This window comes from Geotrypetes seraphini, chromosome 2, assembly GCF_902459505.1.
Source record: "Geotrypetes seraphini chromosome 2, aGeoSer1.1, whole genome shotgun sequence".
Taxonomy (NCBI): domain Eukaryota; kingdom Metazoa; phylum Chordata; class Amphibia; order Gymnophiona; family Dermophiidae; genus Geotrypetes; species Geotrypetes seraphini.
This window is the reverse complement of record NC_047085.1, coordinates 517,108,123-517,135,800: the sequence shown is the minus strand read 5'-3', so window position 1 is coordinate 517,135,800 and position 27,678 is coordinate 517,108,123. Positions and strand designations below refer to the sequence as shown.

The window sequence follows — 27,678 nt, the reverse complement described above, 5'->3', positions numbered from 1 at the left end:
ATGACGGCCAGAAGAAGCTAAAACCCCTCCAGGAACATTCTGACCAATGAGTGCCAGAAGAAGCTAAAACCCCTCCTTCTCCTTGCTAGTGGGCGGAACTTCTTAACTCCTCTTCCACCCCAGCAACTGTCTCACCAATCAGCACTGGAAGGGGCGGAACTAACAAGAAAAGGCTGCCTTCCTCTGTAGACCGAGTGCTCAGTGAAGCTCCGCCTCTCTTTTGTGATGTCATCCGCCTGTGCCCAACAGGAAACGAGTCTTTTCTACTTCCTTTAATTCGGGGATGGAGCGGAAACTTCCGGCTTCGGCCCTTTTGTCTCTTCTTCCAACTGTGCAAGAAACAAACCCTGAGCCCGAGAAAGAGCCCCAGATGCATTTCTGATCCTGGGAAATGGCTGCAGGAGCTTCTGCCCAGGTAGGTCTTGTTGCAAACACTGCTGCAGCTTCACTTTGGGACCCTCCTGAGGGGAAGGAGAGAGATTTGGGCTGGGACTGGTGTCTCTTGCACAGATAGAACTGTTCTGGGACTGTGGCTTATGTCTTTGGAAATCATGCACACTAGTACATTTTCCTCCTCCCCAATGAGCACCAGCCCTTCCTGGAAGAGTTGCAGAAAATGCTGAGTGTGTTTCTGGTTTCTCTTTCAGATGCAGGTGACATTTGAGGAGATCGCTGTCTCTTTCTCCCAGGAGGAGTGGGAGTATTTAGATGAAGAGCAGAAGGAGCTCTACAGGGAGGTGATGAAGGAGAATTATGAGATCCTGATCTCTCTGGGTAAGGGATAAACTTATATGTTTATTAGCAGTAGTGGGCAGGGCCGGATTAAAGAGTAGGCTCAGTAAGCACATGCTTCGGGCCCCAGGCGGTCAGGGGGATCCAGCCAACCTACTCCAATTAAAAAAACACAGCTATATTTAGAATGAAGGAAATGTTCCCAGCAAAGGGGATGCCACTGTGCTCTGTGAGTTGCATTCAATGAATAAAGCTGGCAACAGTAAAAACAATTCTACCACAAGTAAACTACAGCATGAAAAAACACAGGGATAAACCTCCTACCCAAAGAGGCACAGTGTCCCCCGGCAACAATGATGGACGCCACAAGCTGCCTGTAACATACTCAAAAGCAGGAAAAAAGACATTTTAATTTAATCATGAGTGTTGAGCAGATTGGATGGACCACGCAGGTCTTTATCTGCCATCATTTATTATGTTAAACATGGAAAATAAATCCTTATCGTATTGTGTAAAGATAATCTCTGAAATGCTGATTAGTTGCTGGAAAGTTTTCTCTGGAGAGTGATGTAGAAAAGTGATTTTGGCTTCCTGCCCTTTCTCCGAGCTCACATCAGTCTGACCATGCTCAGTGTGTTTATTTCACCTTGTTCTAGATGTGAACAAGGAAACTTGTATAAGGTATAAAGAAGTTAAAATGAGGTGATAATACATTGCACTATTTACAGTAGGGATTAGATTATAATATAAATAAGAAAATGCGCTTTTCTTGCCCTAACAACAGGTTCTCTGGCCTTCATCCCTAAAATTATATCCCACATTGAACGAGGGGAAGAGCCCTATATCAGGGGTGAACCAGGATCAGAGGAAAGAGAACATGGGAAAAGCAACTGCTTAGGTGAGTGCAGTAATAAAGGCAGGGGGTGGTCAGCAAAATCAAGGTGAAGGGTCACTAGAGTAGAGAGTTGCGCGGGGACAGAAATCCCACCCGTCCCCACCCGTCCCCGCCAAAATCCCACCCATCCCCACCCGTCCCCGTGAGGAATCCCTCCGTCCCCACCCGTCCCCGTGAGGAATCCCTCCGTCCCCACCCGTCCCCGCGAGGAATCCCCTCCGTCCCCACCCGTCCCCGCGAGGAATCCCCTCCGTCCCCACCCGTCCCCGCGAGGAATCCCCTCCGTCACCATCCTTCCCTATAAACTTCAGAAATAGTTATTTTATTTAATTATGCTACTGAATTAAAGGCTCTGGTAGAGACCCATTTACAAATAAGCAAAGAGACTATTAATTTGGAAATATTAATTGGGAAGAATACATACTTTGTAAATGGGTTTCTACCAGAACCTCTAATGTAAATATAAAATATAAATACTCAGCTGATGAGAACCCACAAACTGTCAGCTGAGGACTTCCTTTGCAGTTGGCCTGGGGTCCCTTTTGCCAAGCTTGGCAGGCAGCAGTAGCGTCCCTGAGTCACAGATGCTGGCACCTCAGTGGCTCATGGATGCTGCCAGCGACTGCTGCGCTTGGTGGAGGGGAGTTCTGACCATCTCTAGAGGAGGTCCTCTGCTGGCGGTGCTTGGGGATCCCCACCAGTCACAGCAAGGGCCAACAAGTACTTCAACACTGTAGAAATAAAACCAGAAATGCATTTCCTTTTCTTTTGAACACAAAACAAAGATATCTGCCATATACATTTCCCAAGGCAGATGACTCTATGCAATGTCACCTCGGTAACAAAATACAAAAATAGACAAATACACCCCCTCCCTTTTTACTAAACCACAATAGTAGGTTTTAGCACAGGGAGTTACGCTGAATGCCTCGCGCTGCTCTCAATGCTCATAGGCTCCCTGCGCTAAAAAACAATATTGCGGTTTAGTAAAAGGGAGCCATAGTGCAAAATATAGACAACAGATATAAATTCTCAAAACAGACACATTTTGATCACTAAATTGAAAATAAAATCATTTTTCCTACCTTTGCTGTTTGGTGATTTCATGAGTCTCTGGTTGCACTTTCTTCTTCTGACTGTGCATCCAATCTTTCTTCCTTTCTTTCAGCCTCCTGTATGTTTCCTCTCCTCCAGACCTCATTCTCTCCCCCAACTTTTTCTTTCTGTCTCCCTGTTCCCCCTTCTTTCTGTCTCTCTGTCTGCCCCCTTTCTTTCTTTCTCCGTGCCCTCCCCCAAGCCACTCGGTTTGCTGCCACCGCCATCGGGGAATAGTCCCCAAGCCACCGCTGTCCCAAGCTTTCCCTGCAGAAGCGTCGCGCTGACCAGCATTCCGCTCCCTGACGTCAATTCTGACGTAGGAGAGGAAGTTCCGGGCCAACAAGGCATTTCTCCTCATTCCATCCAGCCTGAGCCCCATCTCTCCTTGATCCAGCATTTCCCTTCTGTGTCTGTCAGAATTACCATTCCACCTATTTTCCAGCATCACCCTTCTTTGTGTCCATCTCACCTATATCCCTATCTCACCACTTTTTCAGAATCTTCATTTGTCTCTGTCCTTGTCTTTACCCCATATTCACCATTTGCCCTTTCAATGTCTTTATCTCCCCCCCCCCACACACACTTTTTCAGCATTACTTCTATGTCTCTATTTCACCTCCTCTTCATGTCCCCTCTGTATCTCTATCCTTATTCAGAAGGTCCTGCTTACCCTTTCTCTTCTTTGTGTCACTATCTCCATTTTCAGCTTTCCCCCTTTTTCCTTTGTTAATGCACCCTGTAGCCAGAATCTTTCCACCCTCTCTCCACTCCGGCCCAGCCCAGTATGAAATATTTCCTTTTGTTTCTCTCCCCTCTCTCTTCTCCTCCCTCACCCACGAGTCCTGCATCTGGCCCTCTCCCTTCTACCTGCACCTGGCAACACCCCCCTGCTCTCTTAAGCAACTCGTCAGCAGCGGTGATCAAGACAAGCTGCCGACATCGAGGCCTTCCCTCTACGAGTCCCACCTTTGTGGAAAAAGGAAGTTGAAACAAGCGGGACTCGCAGAGGGTAGGCCCCGACGCCAGAAGCTTGTGTCGATCGTTGCTGCTAAGTTGCCGAAGAGAGCCGCAGGTAGAAGGGAGAGGGAGATAGGAAGGCTGTAGAAGCTCCGGAGCATGACACCGAACCCGGCCAGGATGATTTCTTTTTCAGGCTGCTGCTGCCGCTACCATCCCCCACCCGAAATGACAAAAAACAGCCTAATGCCCGCGTCGGGAAATAGCCATGCTGAGCAGTGAGCTCAGCACGTACACAGATGAAAGCCTTGCTTGCTGATTGGTCCGGCGGCACGGTGGGGCGGGGCCGCCGGACCAATCAGCAAGCAAGGCTTTCATCTGTGTACGTGCTGAGCTCACTGCTCAACATGGCTATTTCCCGACGCGACGCCAGACTTGCATCGCCAGAATTTAGGTAGGTTGTTTTCATCCCCGTGGGAGTCCCGTGGGCAAGGGGGCGTCCCCGTGGGAGTCCCGTGGGTCAGGGGGGCATCCCCGTGGGAGTCCCGTGGGCCAGGGGGCGTCCCCGTGGGAGTCCCGTGGGCCAGGGGGGGAACCCGCGGGATCCCCGCGGGACCCGCGGGATCCCCGCGATCCCCGTTCCCGTGCAGACCTCTACACTAGAGTGGGCAGACTTGATGGGCTTTGGCCCTTTTCTGCCGTCATTTTTCTATGTTTCTATGGACTGGGGTAAAATTACCTTCTCTAGACACCTTTTGTAGGGTAAGTCTCCAGTACATGGGCTTTTCGGGCCACTGGGGGTTCTAGCCTTTTATTGGTGAGGATCAGTCATTTGGCCTGAATGCAAAGGCTTAACCTATGGGCCACACAGTGTTAGCTCTGGAAAGTTGGAGGGAAGGAAAGATCCAGATTCCTGTGTTTCTGCAATTTCACATGTCAGAAACTGTGTTGTGAGGGAGTTAGAAGGAAGGCGTGTTTTGTAGTGCCAGATCCTGGGCTGTGTGCAGAAGCCTGGGAAGCTATAGGGTCTCTGCATGTTGTCTGCAATAAATGCGAACACCTCAATCTGTCACTTTAACTTGTCACGTAGAGCTTATTCTGTAAGTTAAGCTTGTAACTGCACCCGCCCATGTCCCTCCCCAGTGAACACCTCCTTTGCACTTATGTGCTACTGTGCATGTACGTTATAAACTACCACTGAACTCTCCTATCACTTAATAATAATAATACTAACAGTTTATATACCGCAGGACCGTGAAGTTCTATACGGTTTACAATGATTTAAAAAAAAAATGCTACAAATTGAGTAGAACTTACATAGTTGGAGATTTAGTGACTAACAGTTTATGAGATCAGTTGTTGTGGGAGAGATTGTGCAGATCAGCTACCTAGGTACTTCAAGAACAGATATGTTTTTAGGTGTTTCCTAAATTCCGCATAGTTATTTGCATGCATAAGTAATTTTTCCAGGTCTTTGCCCCATAATGCTGCTTGATAAGAGAAAAGATGTTGATGGTGTCTTTTAAATTTACATCCTCTAACCGGTGGGGAGACAAACTTCAGGTGTGAGCTTCTCTTATGTCTATTGGTTGAGAAGGAGAAGAGGTCAGTTATATATTTAGGGGCTAAACCGTATAGTACCTTAAAGCAAAAACATCCCAGCTTTACTTTGCACGTGCTTCCATCGGCTACCAGTGCAGGAGTCGTTAGGAAGGGGTTATGTGATCGGAGTCCTTCAACCCAAAAATCAATCTGATCGCCGCATTCTGCACCAGTTGTAGTCTCTGCATGTTCTTCTGGGAGATTGCCAGATGGGCGATATTACAGTAATCAAGATGGTTTAGTATAAGGGATTGTACCAGAATCCTGAATGATGAAGCGTCAAAGTATGCTCTAATGGACTGAAGCTTCCAGAGAGTAATAAAACCCCTTTCTAACCAATGAGTCCACTTGGTCTTTCATGGTTAGGCCTTGGTCCAGTATTACCCCCAGAACCTTCATTGTAGGTTGAATAGGGTAACTGAGTTTGTTGATGCATAGTGATGTTTTAGTGACAAGTGGGTGTGGTGAGGCTACAAAGAATTTTGTTTTTTTTCTGAATTAAGCTTCAGTCTAAATTCAGTCAGGCATGTAAGCCCACACCCACCCACATTACGGCTAGTGCTCTGTACATTTAAGTTTGCAAATGGTGCTTAAATGTCGGTGCCCTGGGGAGAGGGCTGTTGAGAAGGGGTTAGAGGAGCCCCTGTCTGTAGTGTGGTGGGTCCTGAAGGGTTAAGCACAGGAATTTCATGGCCGTCTGTAAGGATATTTATTTATTCATATAAAAATTTTTCTTACTTGCTATTATCCAACAATTCTGAGCGAGATACAAAATAAAACATGCATAATTAAAATAGACAAACTAAGACACATTAAGTTTACAGCGAGTCTTTCAAACACTTAATTTCAACAGACAATAGCACCCTGTAGAGTTATCATGGAATTACGAAAACGAGACAGTCTCAGATGTTTCAGAGAGGGTACTTTTAAACAATTTTTATTGTTAGACCGCAAAGCTCGAGACGGCTAATATAAATGAAAAAGTGCACTCAGCATTATTGGATTCCTTTTATATTGTATGAAAACCAAAACCAGAATGAATACAAAAGTCATTCTTAGTCATGAGAAACTTAAGACAAGTTCGGAAATTCTTCGAGAAAACTCAGTTCCAGCTCATAGTTCAGTCCTTAATACTAGGCCTAATTGACTACTGTAATATCCTCTACCTCCCATGCCCTACAACCATAACAAAACAACTACAAACTATCCAAAACACAGCACCAAGACTCATCTACTCATTAAAGAAACATGATCACATTACAGAAGCATATCTCCAATCGCACTGGCTTCCGATCCCAGCAAGAATATAATTTAAATTCTACTGCCTACTATTTAAGACTTTATATGGAGACAGTCCAAACTACCTGAATAACTGCCTCATCCACAACACCGCAACCAGACATAGGAAAACTCACACCCCATTCTCATACCCCCCAATTAAGGAGGTCAAACGGAAAAAACTATATGATGGCCTCCTGGCCACTCAAGCAGCCAAACTAGACAACCAAATCGCCAATCTACTGTCGGCATCCCTCGACTACAAGAGACTTTTAGAAAATAAATAAAGACCATACTCTTCAAGAAAACTCTGAAAAAAGAAATAATACCGCAAGTCTCAAACTCCACCTCTCACTAAAGCCAACCACCCCAAACAAATAACCTTACCCATTTCTTACTCTCTTTGAAAATGACCAATTTTTTTTTTTATAATTTCTTGTTGTAATACATCTTGGATAATTCTTTTGTAATCCGCCTTGAACTGCAAGGTAATGGCGGAATAGAAATTCCTAATGTAATGTAATACAAATGTAATGGAATACAAAGTTCTTGAGATATGTTTATTATGAGATAAAGTTCAAAGGTCAAATGGAATACATCCCCTGTGAAAGCAGTTGGTAGAGACGAACCCAACACGGTCTATGTTTTGGCTCTGGCGAGCCTTCCTCAGGGGGTCTAAGTTAATGATCACATAATTAAAATATCCCCATGGATGTACAGTGGTACCTCGTTTTACGAGTGCACCGGTTTGCAAGTGTTTTGCAAGATGAGCAAAACACTCAGCAAACTTTTGTGTCATAAACCGAGCACTGCCCCAATAAACGATCACTCAGCAATAGTGGCCCAGGGGAGAATACTTGCCTGCGGGTGCTGCAGCGATTCCAAAGTGGTGCCTTCCTTGTCTCGGGGTCCCCGTGCGGCTGCCCTCCCGCTTTGGCCGATGCCTCTGCCGTCCGTCAGCACCTCCCAGCTCCCATCTAAGCTGGACGCCATCCTGAATGAGAATGCGCGCGGCTTCACCTCTCCTCTCCTAAGTCAGCCGCTGCCCCAACAACACGCTCACCACGTACAAGCACGCAGTAAATTAACATAAGATTTGCCGCTGCTGGTCAGACCAGTGGTCCATCGTGCCCAGCAGTCCATGGCGGCCCTCTGGTCAAAGACCAGCGCTCTAACTGAGACCAGCCCTACCTGCGTACGTTGTGGTTCAGCAAGAACTTGTCTAATTTTGTTTTGAATCCCTGGAGTATGTTTTCCCCTATGACAGACTCCAGAAGAGCGTTCCAGTTTTCCACCATTCTCTGGGTGAAGAAGAACTTCCTTATGCTCGTACGGAATCTATCCCCTTTCAATTCTAGAGAGTGCCCTCTCATTCTCCCTACCTTGGAGAGGGTGAACAACCTGTCCTTATCTACTAAGTCTGTTTCCTTCAATACCTTGAATGTTTTGATCATGTCCCCTCTCAATCTCCTCTGTTTGAGGGAGAAGAGGTCCAGCCAGTATCTCTAATCTTTTGCTGTATGGTAACTCCTCCAGCCCCTTAACCATCTTAGTCGCTCTTCATTGACCCTTTCGAGTAGTACCGTGTCCTTCATGTACAGCGACCAGTTCTGTACGCAGTTCTCCAGGTGAGGGCACACCATGGCCCAGTACAGCGGCATGATAACCTCCGATCTGTTCGTGATCCCCTTCTTTATCATTCCTAGCATTCTGTTCGACCTTTTCGCTGCCGCTACACATTGCGTGGACAGCTTCATCAACTTGTCGATCAGAACTCCCAAGTCTCTTTCTGGTAGGTCTCTCCAAGTACCACTCCGGACATCCTGTATTCGTGCATGAGATTTTTGTTACCTACATGCATCACTTTACACTTATCCACGTTGAACCTCATCTGCCATGTTGATGCCCATTCCTCAAGCCTGATATGTCATGTTGCAAATCTTTGCAATACCCCTGTGTCTTCACTACTCTGAATTACTTCGTATCGTCCGCAAATTTAATCACCTCACTCGTCGTACCTATGTCCAGATCGTTTATAAAGATGTTGAAGAACACGGGTCCAAGCATGAGGCCTGCGGCACCCTCTGGTGAAGCTCTTCCAGTCCGAGTATTGTTTATTTACCCCCTCTCTCTGTTTCCTATGCTTCAGCCAGTTTTTAATCCACATGAGTATTTTATCATGGCTCGCAATTTTCCAAAGTAGTCATTCATGCGGAACCTTGTCAAATGCCTTCTGAAAATCCAGATATACAATGTCGACCGGGTCGCCCTTGTCTATCTGCCTGTTACTCCCTCGAAGAAGTGCAGCAAGTTTGTCAAACAAGATCTTCCTTTGCTGAAACCGTGCTGGCTGGTCCTCATCAGAGCAAAAAGAAAAACGCTCTTGAATTGTATAGCCAATATAAACCTAACCAAGATACTGCTAAAGGATTGGCTAAACCTCCTTAGACCTGAGAAGGAAAGTCTGGCAAAATAATTGTTCCTTGGAAGGACACTGGGGTTAGAATAGAGGACATCAATATTAGCCCGTCATAAATTGTGTAAACCTCTGGCTCAGGCTTAATCTCAAAGGTGACTAGTACCAGACATGCGTCTGAATGAGAATTGCCTCATACATCATGTAGTCCATAATCATCCCCCGTGAACAAAATAATTGAGCTTCCAAAAGAAAAATCCTGAATGTTAAGTCTGTAATTTTTCTTGGGTATGCGGGAGGTTGAGTGTTAATATGTTTTTGCCTGTGTGGAATGGGTTAAGGCTATGTTGCTGAGTGGTGGTTGTACTTTTTGTTTATATTTCTGTCTTAGTTTGAGTTTGTAGAGAGAGTGCTTGTGCTGGAGGATTTGATGGGTTGGTGGGTTTTCTGGTGCTCCTTGGGAGGGTGGTGAGGGGCCTTGGGTTCTTCTTCACCCAGAGAGTGGTGGAAAACTGGAACGCTCTTCCAGAGGCTGCTATAGGGGAAAACACCCTCCAGGGATTCAAGCCAAAGTTACACAAGTTCCTGCTGAACCGGAATGTACGCAGGTAAGGCTAGTCTGTTGGGGCAATGGTCTTTGACCTAAGGGCCGCTGTGGGAGTGGACTGCTGGGCACGATGGACCGTTGGTCTGACCCAGCAGTGGCAATTCTTATGTTCTTATGTTCCCTTTCTGGCTGAGGGATGGGCATAGGATTGTAGGCAGGACATCCTTTTGTTTGCTTCGTGTTGCTCCTTGCAGGGCATTTCCCTACTTTTGTCTTGCTGAGAGGGGTTCTGGGTAGCTAGGGGCTACCCTACTTTGTTCTCTGGGGCAACAGTGCTTTTGGAGCATTAGTGTTGGAGGGGGGAGAGGTTGGTTGGGTGCTTGTCTTTGATCGTTTTCTTTTTTTCCTTTTTGAGGGTTTTTTTTCCTCCTCTTGACACATGGGGTCTCTTGTGTCTTTTGTAGTTTTTGTTCTGGTTTGTGTCCTTGGAGTGAGGAGTGGCCGGGGGGCTATTCTCTCGGGGTCAGCTGCCTTCTCTCTCGACTTTGGGTCTCTTTGAATTATATTTTGAGCTCTCTGCTGAGCTGGTGGTTCTCTAGGCTGGGACAGACCCACCGCCTTCCTGTTTTTACTGCTGGCTTTCATTTTTTTATTCGTCTACAACAAACCTCCATGGTAAAATTTATGTCTTGGAATGTTAATGGGGTCACCTCACCTGTTAAACGACAAAAGATATTGCAGACATTGAATTGTCACGCGGCAGATATTGCTTTTTTACAGGAGACGCATCTGACCTCTCTAGAACATGAGAAATTCAACCGGTGGTGGGTGGGCCGGGCGATTGGTGCTGAAGCAGTGAATCAAAAGGCGGGAGTTCTGATTCTCATTCGGAAATCTTTGGATTTACAGATGAAAGAGGTTTATGCAGACCCTTCTGGTTGTTTTGTATTTGCTCACATTATTTTGAATAGGACGATGCTGCTCCTCTGCAATATTTACGCACCAAATGTTTATGAGCTTTATAAGTTTTTTGTATAGTGGTTTATTTAAGGCTTTGAGTCGGTTTCCGAGTATCCGTCTGATGATGGAGGGTGATTTTAATATGGTCCATGACCCTAGTCTGGACAAGACTGCACTCTGCCCGCAGGAGCGAGTGGTCTCCACAAAGGGTATTTCTTATCTGTGCTTTTCATTAGACCTCCAGAGAACGGGACTATACCCACCTGTCGCGCGCCCATGGTACTCAATCTCAGATTGACTATTGGCTTTTGTCTACTTCTCTTTTTTCCTCTATGGGAGCTATGGGGATTGGGCCTTATTGTGTCTATGATCACGCGTTCATTTGGAGTACTCTGGAGGTGGGGTGTGCGGGTCCCCGAAGGTGGATGTTTCCGCCGGCTTTTTACAAAGATCCAGGATTCTTTGATCATTTACTTACCAAGTGGAAAGACTATCAGGTCCATAATGGGTCATCTAGAGGATCTGATCTTATACTAGGAGGCGGCCAAGGCAGTGTTACAGGGGGAAATTATTGCCTATGCTAGTTTTAAAAATAAAGCCCGAGATCGGGCAATCCTTCGTTTAGATAGATAGGTGCGGGCGGATCGCATTTGGTATGCTTGCCACCCCGATTCTCAATGTAGAAGCAACTTGCTGGCCTCCCAGGCCTCCTTGGAAGAGCTCTTGCAGGCCCGGACTGCACGTTCTCTTCAATATTTTAAACACCAATTTTATTTGCATGGTAATAAAGGTGGGAGGCTTTTGGCTAATTTGGTGCACACTTCGGATAGTTCTAGGTGAGTGCTTTGGGTGGTGGGGGACGGCACAGGTTGGTTAGTACTGACATTGGGATCACAAAGGTTTTCTGCTCCTTCTATCAGCAGTTGTATAGGGGTTCTGTAAATCTTGACCTATCGAGTGAGCTATACGTGGATAATATTGGTACTCCTCGCGTGTCTGTCTCTCAACATCAGATACTCATAAGAACATAAGAAGTTGCCTCCACTGGGGCAGACCAGAGGTCCATCCTTCCCAGCAGTCCGCTCCCGCGGCAGCCCATCAGGCCCACTGCCTGAACAGTGGTCTCTGACTAATTTTGTAATTTACCTCTAATCCTGTCCCTATAACCTTACCTCTACTCCTATCTGTATCCCTCAATCCCTTTGTCCTCCAGGTACCTGTCCAGACCTTCTTTGAAGCCCTGTAGCGTACTTCTGCCTATCACATCCTCCGGCAGCACGTTCCATGTATCCACCACCCTCTGGGTGAAAAAGAACTTCCTGGCGTTTGTTCTAAACCTTTCCCCTTTCAATTTCTCTGAGTGCCCCCTTGTACCTGTGGTTCCCCTTAGTTTGAAAAATCTGTCCCTATACACATTTTCTATGCCCTTCATGATCTTGAAGGTTTCTATCATGTCTCCCCTGAGTCGTCGCTTTTCCAGGGAGAAAAGCCCCAGCTTTTTCAGTCTGTCAGTATATGAGAGGTCCCCCATACCTTTTATTAGCTTAGTTGCTCTTCTCTGGACTCTCTCAAGTACCGCCATGTCTTTCTTGAGGTACGGCGACCAGTACTGGACACAGTACTCCAGGTGCAGGCGCACCATTGCACGATACAGTGGCAGGATGACTTCCTTCGTCCTGGTTGTGATACCTTTCTTAATGATACCCAACATTTTGTTCGCTTTCCTTGAGGCTGTGGCGCGCTGCGCCGACGCCTTCAATGTTGTGTCCACCATCACTCCCAGGTCTCTTTCAAGGTTGCTCACCCCTAGCGGTGATCCCCCCATCTTGTAAGTGAACATTGGGTTCTTTTTCCCAATATGCATGACCTTGCATTTCCCTATGTTGAAGCTCATTTGCCACTTTTTGGCCCACTCTTCCAGCGTTGTCAGATCTTTTTGGAGGTCTTCGCAGTCCTCCATGGTTATGACCCTGCTGTATAATTTAGTGTCATCCGCAAATTTAATAACCTCACATTTTGTTCCCGCCTCCAGGTCGTTAATAAATATATTGAACAGGAGCGGTCCCAGCACCGACCCCTGTGGAACTCCGCTCTTGACCCTTTGCCAATCTGAATAATGGCCCTTTACTCCAACCCTCTGTTTCCTGTCCGACAGCCAGTTTTTGATCCATCGGTGGACCTCCCCTTGCACCCCATGGTTCCATAGCTTCTTAGCAGTCTTTCGTGTGGTGCCTTGTCGAAGGCTTTTTGGAAGTCAAGGTAAATGATGTCTATGGATTCCCCTCTATCCACCTGGCTGTTCATCCCCTCAAAGAAGTATAATAAGTTCGTGAGGCATGGCCTGCCCTTGCAGAAGCCATGTTGGCTCGACTTTAGTTGCCCATTGTTTTCGATGTGTACCCAAATGCTGTCTTTAATCAGCGCTTCCATCATCTTTCCAGGGACCGAGGTGAAGCTCACCGGTCTGTAGTTTCCTGGGTCTCCCCTTGAGCCTTTCTTGAAGATGGGCGTGACATTTGCTATTTTCCAGTCCTCTGGGATCTCTCCAGTTTTTAGGGATAGGTTGCATATTTGTCGAAGTGGCTCAGCTATTTCGTTCCTTAGTTCCTTGAGTACCCTTGGGTGAATGCCGTCCGGACCTGGCGATTTGTCGCACTTTAGCCTGTCTATCTGCCTGAGGACATCCATCTTGCTCACCTCTAGTTGGACCAGATTTTCATCCTGATCTCCTTCTCCGATCTCCTTGGGTTTTGGAATGTTGGTTGTGTCCTCTATTGTGAAAACTGACGTGAAGAACTCATTTAACCTGTCCGCTATCTCCTTTTCCTCTTTTACCACTCCCTTTCTGTCTCCATCATCCAAGGGTCCTACTTCCTCCCTAGCTGGTTGCTTCCCCTTGACATACCTGAAGAATGATTTGAAGTTTGTTGCTTCCCCTGCCAGTCTTTCTTCATATTCACTTTTTGCTTTCCTAACCACTCGGTGACACTCCTTTTGGTGTCTTTTATGCTCTAAACCTGCTAAAGCCAATGCTCCTATTACGGCGGATGAGGTCGCTCTGGTCATCCAATCTAGTCCACTTTGGAAAGCGCCTGGACCGGATGGTTTTCATTCTGAGTTCTATAAACTGCTTTCGATGGAAATTGTCCATTTTGACTTCTACCTTTAATACCTATGTCGCAAGGGGTCCTTGCCATCATCCTTGCGGGAGGCTCATATTGTGCTTTTGAAACCAGGTCGGGATCCCACCTTGCCAAGCTCTTATCGGCCGATTTCTCTTTTTAACGTTGAAGCTAATCTCTTTGCTAAGATTTTGGCTAATCGCATGGCTCATGTTCTTCCTGACCTCATCGCTGCTCCTCAAGTGGGATTTGTCCACGGTCGACGGGTAGCTCGTACTATTCGCCAAATCTTAACATCACTGGAGTATGTGGCTTTTCGCCAAGTGCCATCTTTGTTAGTTAGTTTTGATGCTGAAAAAGCCTTCGATCGGATTTCATGGAATTTTTTATTTGTCACACTCCGCCATTACAGTTTCACAGAATTTTTTTCGGATGCTATTTCTGTGTTATATGCCTCCCTGCTAGCAGTGGTTTGGGTCAACGTGTTGCTTTTTGAATCCTTTGAGATTCGGCGGGGTACCCGGCAGTACTGCTCTTTGTCCCCCCAGTTGTTTATACTTACTTTGGATCCTTTGGTGCGGGATATATTACAGACCCAAGAGGTTTGTGGGGTTCGTATTGGCGTGACGGAGTTTAAATTGTCAGCTTTTGCGGATGATATTTTGGTCCATTTTTCTACCCCGGAATCCGCTCTTCCCGCTTTACTGATGTTGATGGCTGAATATGATGATTTTTCAGGTTTTCAGTTAAATCTGGAAAAGTCTTTGGCTCTCCCTATGTCCCAAGTGGTACGTGATCATTGGCCAGGGCATTTTCCGTTGAAGTGGGCTGACATGGCTTTCCGATACTTGGGTGTCCAGCTGACCTCCTCGACTGCCTCGCTCCAGGCTGCTAACTTACATCTGCTTTTTGATTATACTTGTTAGCACCTAGATAGTTGGAAATTTTTTCCACTTTCCCTACATGGCTGTATTCATCTTTTCCATTTGATTATTTTTCCAAAATGGTTGTATGTTTTACAGGCCCCACTCCTCTTCAACCTGTATGTCAAACCAGTACTCGACATCGCAGAAAAATATCAAATCAAAATCCACTCTTATGCAGACGACATACAGCTCTTCTCCCCCTAGGTCAGTGGCTCGCAAACCACATGTGGCTCTTTAGCCACATGAATGCAGGTCTGCACGTGCCTAGGACCCAAAAGCCCTGCGATCCAAACTTCTTTATTAAACACCTAAATTTTCCTTTCCAGAGGGGCCCCGACATAGCAGCTATTCTCATAAACTGCCGGTGGCTGCCCTGAAACTTTCTCTCTGCGCCGATCTGCCCTGTCGGAAATGGGAAGTTGCGGCAGAGAAAAACTTTGGGCAGCCGCTGGCAGCTTGTGAGGACAGCTGCCGTGTTGGGGCCTCTCTGAAAAGGAACATTCTGGCTATCAAGATGCCAGGTCATGGAAGGAAGGAGGAAGGTATGCCAGACCAATGGAAAAGGAAGGAGGTGATGGGGAGGGAGAGATGAAAGGAGAGCGATGCCAGGGAATCAGGGAAGGGAGGGAAGGAGACAGATGCCAAACCGTGGGGTGGGAAGGAAAGGAGAAGAGAGAGATGCCAGAGCAAAGGGGAGGGGGTGGTGCCAGAGAAAAATGGAGAGGTGGAAGATCTAAAATGAGTCATGTACAAAGGAGAGAAGGGCACAAGATAGACAGTTTATGGAAGGAGCATAGAAAGAAGGAAGATGCCATATAGAACGAGGAGAGGGCGGACAGTGGATGGCAGGGACAGAGAGAGGGCAGACATGGAAGGGGCTGATGCTGCATGGAAGACAGAGATGCTGGTTAGAAAGAAGTGAGTGAAGACAAGATGATTAAAGCAGAAACGACAAACGGTAGAAAAAGATTTTTTTGCCAATAAATAAAATTATTATTATGATATGTGGTTTTATTTAATGTTAGTAGCTAGTTTAATCTGACTCCTAAAAACATGGTTCTTGAAAAGAAATTTGACTCTCAAAAGAAATCTTAATGGTTGTACTGCTGATCTTTGGCTCTTTTGACTAATGAGTTTGCTTACCACTGCCCTAGGTCAACATCGAGATGCACAAATCAAAAAACTTCATTGCTGCCTAACTGAAATAAAGAACTGGATGACTGCAAACAAACTACAGCTCAATGCATCAAAAACCAAACTTCTCTGGGTACACAAGGATTCCTGCACATACCCCCTCCCATTCCTCTCCTGGAGAAATGACACCCTTACATTCAAAGACAATGTCCGTAGCCTGGGAATGATTCTTGACTAAAACCTGTCGCTCTCAGATCATGTATCAGAATTAGTGTCTTCATGTTTCTATTACCTACACCAGCTAAAGTGCATCCGTGCTTACTTTTCAGAGAACAATTTTGCCCAGCTACTATATGCATTTGTGTTATCCCGCTTAGATTATTGCAACATGCTTAACCGCAAAAACCATCTCCCCATCTCCAAGGCGTGCAAAATATGATAATCCGACTCCTGAAAAACCTGGGCTTCCATGACCACGTCACCCCAGCACTAAGATCCATGTACTAGCTGCCTATCCAAAAACGTTGCGTCTTTAAATCCCTGGTTCTAGCTTTCAAGACATCCACAAGATGACACCAAGCTACATAACATCAAAACTACAAATTTATATCCCCAACTGATCATTGAGATCCCAAGCAGAAAAACGGCTAGCCATTCCACCCGGATGCTCACTCACATCTGAAATAGCCCATGTCATAGTAAAAAACAACCTCAACCTAAAAGTCCTAGCCAAGCACTCCACCCCTCACCTAGACCTTCTAGCTTGCCAACTTTAGGACAACTCACTCACAGGAAATCTGAACTGCCTTCCCTGCTACATCACACCAGGAAAATGGAACACCTCAAAACAAGAACTCGAAGAATTCATCTTCCAGAACTCTCTCTCCTCCACACATAACTTGATCCTTGGAGATATAAATCTCCACCTAGAAGACCACGCCTCCAAACAAGTAGCGGGTATACTTTCATACCTCAATACCCTATCTTACCAGATCCTCAACCCCGAACCCTCACACGAAAAGGGCCACCAACTTGATATTGCTGCATATACATCTCCTAACCTCCACACACAAAATATCCACATCTCCAACGGCTCCTGGCATCCTACCCTCTGGTCAGACCATTATAAATATACATTCACTATCAACTGGGTTCAAAATAACAACAAACCCACTCCTGAGCATGGGGCATTGACGCCATTTGTGAAAGCTTCAGGTTTGAAAATAATTCTACATGCAAAATGACACCAGCGCAAGGTTTTAAAATTATAACCAGGATTTATTGAATTATTGGTTCTATTTTCCCATTATTAGATCAAAAGAATAGCATAATTGCTTACGTTGCGCTCATGGGAGATCATCATCGTGGCCAAAGGCTGGCCTTCTCACAATGGTCTCGTTTTTCTATCTCATTACAGTCTATTATATAACTTTTGGTTTAGTGACATCATCAAGTTTGACGACCAATAACATTTCTCTGGGTGGTCTTAAAGTTTAGACAAAGAAACATTCCTCCATGTTTAAAAGTTATACAAAGTTTCAGATGATTTCTGAATTAACATTAACATTCAAAGGAATTCACAATTATTAACATGGTAAATTCTCAGTCCTTCCATGCTGACAAGTTCTGAGCCTTAAAGGAAAAAAAACTCCTAAGCTGACAGATTCAAATTGCACAGCCTTACACAGAAATCTTACTCAGGAGAAAGAAGGGGGGGTTAAATCCCCCTCTCCTCTTCCTGAAGCGTGGGCTTCCAAGGCCCCCCCTTCTCCCTATTCTTGAGACTGACTCTAATCATTTCCAGATGTCGTGCTCAGGATTTTTTCTTAATGTTTCTGCTTATAAACATAAACCATTTATATTTCCACAATCATATCACCACATATTACATTCAGGGGCCCCAAACATTCATAATTTCATTCATATCTTGGCCATTCATACTTCATACATTTTATATCTCAGTTTGGAATATGGAATCTAATATGCTTTTTTCTAACTAGCCTGAGCACATCTGTTTTCAATTAGAACCACGAGGCTAAAGGCGGGAAGCTGAACAAAGAACAGAAACTATTCACTGGCACAAGATGCTGGCCTAAGACAGGACAGTTATTGTAAAGAACCTAAACTGGACTCCATGTCTCATGTAGTCATGATTTCCACTATGATTTAGCTCAACAGCAAAATACACAAAAAAAACACCATTCTTTTCCTTATATTAATCTTTAGTGTGTTTTTTCTTCTGGCCTTAGCTACATTATATTTAAATGTTTTATTCACCTGTTTTTCGTATGCTTCTATTTGGGCGTGGTCCTTAACTGACACAGAATTGTCTCTAACTAGAATTACCCAGAACCATATGAAAAACTGGCGCTACAAAAATACTGCACTATCATGCTTCTGACATCCATTGCATCGTACCATAAACAGCACGCTAGCCACGCGCCAAGCGCCACGACTCACTCCCCACAAAACACTCATCAAGACCAGACAGAAAATCGAACCTACTACATTCTGGGACACAGTAGACCCCGCAATCGACTCCAATAACCCTAAAGAATTCGTAAATCTCTGGCGTACTCTTAGTGAATCTATTTGAACGAGCTAGCCCCAATAAAAACTAAAAATAAAATATGTAGACCATCAGACAAATGGTTTGACTCTGAACTCCTCCATCTAAAAAGGCAATGTAGACATCTAGATAGGATATGGAAAAAACAGAAACAAGACTACACCAAAACAGCATGGAGAATCCAAATCAAACAATACAAAATCAAACTGAAGGACAAACGAAAAGACCACTACTCCAAACTTATCGGCACCGAAAAACCAGACACAAAAAAACTTTTCAACCTTGTAAGAAATCTCACTGATACCAAACCTTTCCTAGCCACACAAGGAAACCAGTCTCCAACAGCTCCCCAATAAGCGGACCACTTCAAACACAAAATCACCACAATCAGAACCACATTCAACAACTCACTAAACAACCTAGACGAGATACTAATAAAACCCACAATAGATGAAGCCATTTCAGCAGATAGAACCTGGACCAACTTCCCAACGGTACAATGGTCAGAACTAGGTGAAATTATAATTACTCCTATACTGAAAGACCTCAAAGGTCCAATAGACAACCCTGCAAATTACAGACCCATCGCTTCAATCCCTTTATACGTCAAACTAATAGAAGGTCTTGTAGCACAATATCTCTCCAATTACCTAGAAGACCACAACATTCTGCATCCGTCTCAATCTGGATTCAGAACTAACCACAGCACGGAAACACTACTTGTATCTTTACTGGATATAGCCCGACAGCACCTCAGCAAAGGAAACAGGATGCTAATCATCCAACTTGATCTTTCAGCAGCATTCGACCTAGTAGACCATTCCAAACTACTCCAGATACTAGACGCCATAGGGATCTCAGGTAGGGTTCACAACTGGTTCCAAGGATTCCTTAAAACAAGATCATACAGAGTTAAGTCAAAAGATCTTATATCCGACTCATGGTCAAACCCCTGCGGAGTGCCACAAGGGTCACCACTATCACCCATACTATTCAACCTCTTCATAGCTTCCCTAGGTACAACTCTAGATGCCCTAAATATAGTATTATTCAGCTACGCGGACGACATAACCATCCTCCTCCCCTTTGACATCCAAGACCCCGTCTCAACAGGACGCCTGGAAACAACACTGGAAACTGTGGAAAAATGGATGACTAACCATAAGTTGAAGCTGAACTTGGATAAAACTAAATTCCTACTGCTAGAAAAGGATAAAAAACCATCCATAACTGAACTGGAAGTAAATGCAACCAAATACCCAATACAGAGCACACTCTGGGAGTACTGATAGATAGATGCTGCACAATTGGAGACACAAATCCACAAAACTACCCAAAAAGCATTCTTCACCATGCGAAACTTACAAAAAAAAAGAAAATTCTTTAACAAAGATCAATACAGGATCATAGTCCAATCCCTTGTGCTAGGAATTGTAGACTATTGCAACAGCCTCTACCTACCATGTCCAACCAACATGATAAAACAACTACAGACCGTTCAGAACACAGCTCTCAGACTCATCTACTCCCTTAGTAAATTTGACCGCATCACCAATGCCTACCTAGAGTCTCACTGGCTACCGATACAAGCAAGAACCCAATTCAAATTATACTGTCTACTATTTAAAGTAACCCATGGAACTGCACATTACATTACATTACATTACATTAGTGATTTCTATTCCGCTTGTGCCTTGCGGTTCTAAGCGGATTACATTAGAAGATGGCTGGTCATTTCCAGGCGATGACAATACAATTATTTGTATAACTTTACAAACTTTGCATACCTAACTTTACATAACTTTTCGTACATAACTTTACATAACTTTACGTGGTGTTACTTTGTGTTACTTTACACCCATCTACCTTGTGCACCCATCTACCTAAACAACCGCCTATACCGTAACCTTTCTTCCAGAATAAGGAGAACTCAAATCATATTCACATATCCTCCACTCATTGGCACTCGACGCAAGAAACTATACGACAATCTTCTAGCGACACATGCAGTGAAACTTGACCCCGCCATCTCCAAGCTGATGACCAAAACAACAGACATTAAAGTGTTCCGAAAAGAAATCAAAACACTAATATTCAAAAAATACATCCCATCAATCTAACCTCCTTCCTATCCCAACTGCTTATTCCTCGCGAATACACCACCCCTATGGCACCTTCTAGTCAATTCTTCAAACCAAATCCCCAATATATAACCAGATTCCAGCTCCCTTTTAAAGTACTGTAACCTGCTGATAGATATCCTCAACATCACAAAACTTCAGAAACCTCAACATGTAACCACCATTTGTAACCAGAAACCTGCTTCCTTCAACATTATGTAATTCTCTATTGTAACCTGAAATATCCTTTCTTCTTTGTTATGTAATTTTCCTGGATATGTCCAGATATCTTCTAATGTAATCTGCTTAGAACCGCAAGGCACAGGCAGAATAGAAATCACTAATGTAATGTCATACCCAGATTATGGCACATCATTCCCCCATCTGTCAGGTCTTTAAACAGTCCATGGAACTTAAGGAAGGCCTTGAAAACCTTTTTACAAATCTAGCTCAGCTTACATCTGCATCCCTGATTGATCCTTACGTCAGACCACCGGACCAAAAACCCACCATACTTCAATGACGCACAAACCTACAAAGCTATTTTACCTATGTCCATTCGGAAAATTATGTAATTTAAACAACCATAGGCTATGTCTTTTCGGATTATGCTGAAATTTTAAAACACCCTATGTTCACTAATTGCCTGTTTTACAAAGCCGTGCGGCAACAGCCCCGAAGCCTTTTAAATCTCTATGGGCTTCGGGGCCGTTACCACACTGCAGCCGCTAGCGCGGCTTTGTAAAACAGGCCCTAAGTCTATATTTCCAAATCTGTTTGTTAAGACTATATTGTAAAAGCTCAAATTTATACCTCTATGTACACCAAGTTTGTTTTTCCCACCAAAGTTAGTCCTGCTTATACTGTGAATGGACTCTTGTAACCCATTCTGGGCTCCTTTGGGAGGATGGGCTAAATAAATAATGAATGAATGAATAAATAAATAAATAAATATATGCCTTCTCTATCAGCTTTTGACTAACTTTTTATGGGGCGGAAAAATACCTCAAATGGCCTTTCGGTATTTATTAGGGTCTTGGTCAGGTGGGAGTATGGGTGTCCCTGATCTCCAGAGGTATAATCAGGCTTATTTGCTTTGTTATCTTGGTGACTGGATTCTGGAGCAAGATAAATATACCTGTTTTGAGTATGAGCGAGCCTTTTATCATCCTTTGCATTTTAATTTATTGCGATATTTGGAACGTTCTGGTCTTGCACATCGGAGGGCAGCCGGAGGTGTCTGATCAATTACTTATCCAGGGCAATATTTTGTTTTCCCTGGGCATAACTTCTTCACCATTTCAACGTTGGACACAGTTGGGATTGACTCTGTTGGAACATGTACATCGACCTGGTGGTGTCCTTATGCCCTGGTGGGATTTTCAATTCCGAGAAGGGATTCGGGCCACAAACTTCTTTGTATATCTGCAACTATATCATTATGTGCGATCTTTGTTGGGAGAGGGCTTACAGTGGGAACCTGGAATAAACTCCGAACTTTTTTTGCTCAATTCAAAAATGCCAGTCTTTCATTTTCGACACTCCACAAGGCTCTCTGCTCTCTGGTGATGCTGAGGTCTTGGGAGGCCTTGTGTGATCATTGTGCTCCGGAAATGGGGCTGTTGCTGACTGATCTTAATATAGGTTGTCTTATTAATCGGATCCCGTCCCTCTCTATATCTGTGAATCTCTGGGAGTGTCAATTCCGGGTCTTGCATTGTGCGTATTTTATGCGGGTTCAATTATATCATTCTGGTTTGGCGGACTTAGATCAGTATGAAAAATGTAAAACTGCATCCAAGACCTTTTTTCATGCTTTTTGGAGTTGCCTCTTGGTTAAGTCCTTTTGCAGACGAGTGATTTGTTATTTAGAAAGTTTATTAGGCCGACCTATACCAGTTACCCCAGTGGGATTCTTATTGGATAAATTTGAAGCTTTTCGGCTCCTACCTGAGGTGGGCAAGTTGTTTTTGCACAAGCCCAGGTTGATGGCTAAGAAGGTTATTTTGGGAGAATGGGTCTCTGATCGCTCTTCCTCTTATTGGGCTTGGCGTAACTGGCTACATGCTCTGATGTTGCTTGAGAAGGAATGGGTGCGTGCTTCTTTACAACAATCTAAAATTTTTGTGCAGGTTTTGGGACCTTATATTTATTCCTTGTCTTCCCATATTCGCAGTTTAATATTTAATACTTTAAAGGTTTGATCGGCCTGGAGCTGTGGGGGGTTGGCGACACCGAGCTTCTTTCCTGCTGCTGCGGCTCTCCTGGCCATTCCTCATGTCCTCCTAGTCCCTCCCCCCTTTTTTAATTTTTTAAATATGATTTGTTTGCTGTCTAGTAGCTCTCTGATGGGGCTGGGGGGTGGGAGGGGGAAGTCCATCATTGTTTCTCTCAGGACCCATCAGAGTCCAGGACCCTGACTTCTTGTCTTTTGCATTGAACCTCTTGGGGCTTTTCCTATTGGGTAGGTTTGTGCTGTTGGATTTCTTTGCTTTACCTCTTGAATTATTCCAGTGGGGGGGAGGGGTATTTGGAATTGCTGATGTATAATTATTGAATTATTGCTCTGTCTCGTATTCTTTTCCCTGTTATTTATTTTCTTGGTTCAATAACACTGGTTTTCTATTCAATTCTAGGGTGGGGTAGAGGGAGGTGGTGGGGTTAATGGTTTTCACTTGTAACAGTTGATTGTATTTGTGACATGCCCGCATTGTATTTGATGGTTGTTGCCTTTGATAACTTTAATTAAACAGATTTCATACATAAATGCCACTTTGGCGTGTAACTTTCATGCTAAAACAGAAGTTACGTGCCACAACGGAGGTGATTTGGCAGGACTGCTCGGAAATGCACTTAAGTGCTATTCCATAAGATAATGCCTAAGAGTTATTGCGTGCAAGTGGGTGGTGTGCAAATAGGTGATGCACGAGTGGGCTATAGGTGATTCTTATACCTACATGCAAAATCTATAGAGCAATCGGATATTTGCTGCCCTAGAGAGAATTGACTCCCTTAACTCTCCACACTGCCATTGCCAAGGAACCGCTCACAAATTGGCACTGTCAAAAGATAAATGCTTGAAAAAATGCTTTGCAAGTAGGAAACTGACCCATTCTCAAGCCACACATAGAAAATCTTTCTGCGACATCTATCTTTCCTCATTATACACAGGTTTTACGAGTTAAAAATCACTGCCGTTTTCTAACTCATGAGAAATATCTTCTGTTTATATCCAACAGATCATCAGAACCGACATGAATGGAAGAGAACAGAGAATCGAGAAGAAGGTCCTATAGAAATGGAGAAAATCCAAACACAGTCAGAAAACGTCTATGACAATATTTCCCAGACGCCTGAAATTATTAACACAAAGAATTGTAAGCAGGAATCAAGGGAACAGAGAAACTCTGCAGAAGACTCAATGGATAGAGGCCCTTCTTGTGAGAGAAATGACAGGGAGCTCAGTGACAGCCCTGAGAACCAGAGACCCTCCCAAATTAGTAATAGTGATAAAGTGACTTCTGAATCCCACCATGGCAAGAGGAAAAGAAAAACAGACCAGAAAGAACTCCAGATGCACAAAAGGGGTCATAAAAATAAGAAACCATTTCCAGCTACTGAGCATAATAAAAGCTTCACTTGGCTTTCAGCTCAAAAAAGACACGAAATGGTCCACACAGGACACAAACCATTTACTTGTATTGAATGTAATAAAAGCTTCACTCGGCTTTCACATCTAAAAAGTCACCAAATGACCCACATAGGGTACAAACCATTTACATGTACTGAGTGTAATAAAAGCTTCACTCGGCTTTCAGGTCTAAAAAGTCACGAAATGATCCACACAGGACAAAAGCCATTTACATGTACTGAGTGTAATAAAAGCTTCACTCAGCTTTCAGGTCTAAAAAGTCACGAAATGATCCACACAGGACAAAAGCCATTTACATGTACTGAGTGTAATAAAAGCTTCACTCAGCTTTCAGCTCTAAAAACACACAAAATGATCCACACAGGACATAATCCATTTACATGTACTGAGTGTAATAAAAGCTTCACTCAGCTTTCAAATCTAAAAACACACAAAATGATCCACACAGGACACAAACCATTTACATGTACTGAGTGTAATAAAAGCTTCACTCGGCTTTCAGGTCTAAAAAGTCACGAAATGATCCACACAGGACAAAAGCCATTTACATGTACTGAGTGTAATAAAAGCTTCACTCAGCTTTCAGCTCTAAAAACACACAAAATGATCCACACAGGACATAATCCATTTACATGTACTGAGTGTAATAAAAGCTTCACTCAGCTTTCCGCTCTAAAAAGACACAAAGTGATCCACACAGGACACAAACCATTTACATGTACTGAGTGTAATAAAAGCTTCACTTGGATTTCAAATTTAAACAGTCACAAAATGATCCACTCAGGACAAAAGCCATTTACTTGTATTGAATGTAATAAAAGCTTCACTCAGCTTTCAGGTCTAAAAAGTCACGAAATGATCCACACAGGACAAAAGCCATTTACTTGTATTGAATGTAATAAAAGCTTCACTCAGCTTTCAGCTCTAAAAACACACAAAATGATCCACACAGGACATAATCCATTTACATGTACTGAGTGTAATAAAAGCTTCACTCAGCTTTCATCTCTAAAAACACACAAAATGATCCACACAGGACACAAACCATTTACATGTACTGAGTGTAATAAAAGCTTCACTCAGCTTTCAACTCTGAAAAGTCATGAAATGATCCACACAGGACACAAGCCATTTACATGTACTGAGTGTAATAAAAGCTTCACTCAGCTTTCAAATCTAAACAGCCACAAAATGATCCACACAGGATATAAACCATTTAAATGTACTGAGTGTAATAAAAGCTTCACTCGGCTTTCAAGTCTAAAAAGTCACAAAATGAGCCACACAGGACAAAAGCCATTTACATGTAGTGAGTGTAATAAAGGATTCACTCAGGTTTCAGGTCTAAAAAGTCACGAAATGATCCACACAGGATAAAATTTTCTACTTAATTGGGAGATAAAATGGATTATTCTGTGACACTATTACTCTCTGCTCATGTATTCACAGTTATCATATAATATTATCGTGTTATTTTTAAATTATGTTATTTATAAAAAATATATTTTTACAAAAATATTATGGTGAAGTGCTCAGACCATGTTACCCAAAATATAGTGAAGTCACTGCAATGAGGATAACGAGGGGACCATCATCGCATTCACCAGTCCCCTGGCCTCCTAGATAGCTTAAAACATATTCAGATATATTGACAGTACTTATCTGAATGAGGAGGTCGTTGATTATATTCTCGATAATTCTCATTGGTGACTGTGTATTAATAAATCAAAGTTCTCTTTAAAATCCAAAAACCATTCTTATCCTCGTTATCCTCATTGCAGTGACTTCACTATATTTTGGGTAACATGGTCTGAGCACTTCACCATAATATTTTTTAAAAAATATATTTTTTATAAATAACATAATTTAAAAATAACACGATAATATTATATGATAACTGTGAATACATGAGCAGAGACCACACAGGACAAAAGCCATTTACATGTACTGAGTGTAATAAAAGCTTCACTCAGCTTTCAGCTCTAAAAAGACACAAAATGATCCAACAGGACACAAACCATTTACATGTACTGAGTGTAATAAAAGCTTCACTTGGATTTCAAATCTAAACAGTCACAAAATGATCCACTCAGGACAAAAGCCATTTACATGTACTGAGTGTAATAAAAGCTTCACTCGGCTTTCAGCTCTAAAAAGACACCAAGTGATTCACACAGTAAAGTAAGCCTAGGGGCAGTATCGTTAGCAGTATATCTGTGCTCAGAGAGGAGAGCAGCACAAACAGTATATGGTTAGGCCTTGGATTAATCATGTAAATCAGGCGTGGATGTTATTTAAAAATACCATCGTGTTACCAGATCCGTCACTATGTTCAGTCCCTCCCAGTGGCTGCCCTTACTGAAGTCTGCAGGGAGGCGCTTTTGGAACTCTTCAGCCTTTCAGCCCAACAGAGGATTCCTCTACGATTTCATATTGTGGGGATCCGGGATTGCCAACCAAGTATGAATCTGGATATATTAGCGACAGCGTGGGCTGAGGACTTGCATTGCCAGTTGACTGCTCAACAGTTACAATGGGTCCTGAAGAACATTCAGAAGGTGTCACCCAATATTACTCACTGGGAAATGCAATTGAAAATTGTTCTTAGACTTTACATTCCACCGGAATGTGCAGTCCGGATGGGGATTACTTCGTCGCATTCTTGCCCGAAATGCAATCAGGCTCACACATCTTTGAGTTACATGTTTTGGGCCTGCCCCGCAATCCAACAATTTTGGAGACATCTTGGCCTATATACCACATCGTTTGGGGAAGGCGATGGCTTCTGCAACCGAGGGCATTATTTGGATTTTATAATATAGCCTCGCCCAAACCCAGGGGAATGTCAGCATTTATCTCCAGAGCCCTTTTGACGGGAAAAAAAGCCATCTTCACCAACTGGCTCTCCCGTGATCCCCCGTCATATGCACAATGGAGATCCCTAATGATAGTGCACGCAACACTGGAGAGACGCATGGTGGGAGATTTGACTCTTGGCCCGGGTCGCAAATTTTGTCAGGTGTGGGAGCACTTCTGGCAGGACCTCACACCGCAGTAGACTTTTGAATCTTTAAGATTTTATTCCCACTCTCAGCTGTTGGACTGGCCATGGATTCTTGGGGAGGGGAGGGGAACTGATTATATTGTTGAAAATGTTATTTCTTGAATGGTACTACTGTTTGTATTTGCTTCTTACTGCTGGAATAATAAAAATCATTTAAACATAAAAATACCATCGTGGAAGTCCAGACCAGATGTATTCCACATATTAGCAAAGATGGAAAGAAGAGTTAAAGAGAGCCAGCATGGTTAAAAGATGAAGTGAAAGAGTCTATTAGAGCCAAAAAATATCCTTTAAAGAATGAAGACAATTAGAAGAGACACAAGCACTGGTAAGTTAGCTGCAAAGCTTTGATAAACACAACTAATAAAGAATATGAAGAGAAACTTGCAAAAGAGACAAAAACACATAACAATTCTTTTAGATACATCAGAAGCAGAATTCCTGTGAAGGAATCCGTGGGACCATTGGATGATCAAGGAGAAAAAGGGCACTCAGGGAGGATATGGCCATAGCAGAAAGAATGAATGAATTCTTTTCATTGGTCTTTAAACAAGGACATGTATCTGAAATGGAAATGGTTTTCAAGGGTGATGAGGCAGAGGAACT

The 27,678-nt window shown here is 43.6% G+C and overlaps 1 protein-coding gene across 1 annotated transcript; it reads left to right on the top strand.

Annotated features, from left to right (window-relative positions):
* Positions 1 to 222: 222 nt before the first annotated feature.
* Positions 223 to 24,575, top strand: LOC117354656 (gastrula zinc finger protein xLCGF3.1-like; the record flags this gene model as incomplete). The annotated part of the gene is made up of 3 exons (XM_033932502.1): positions 223 to 415; positions 648 to 774; positions 23,596 to 24,575. Coding segments are annotated over exons 1-3 (1,131 nt in total), but the record flags the coding sequence as incomplete, so codon positions are not given.
* Positions 24,576 to 27,678: the final 3,103 nt, after the last annotated feature.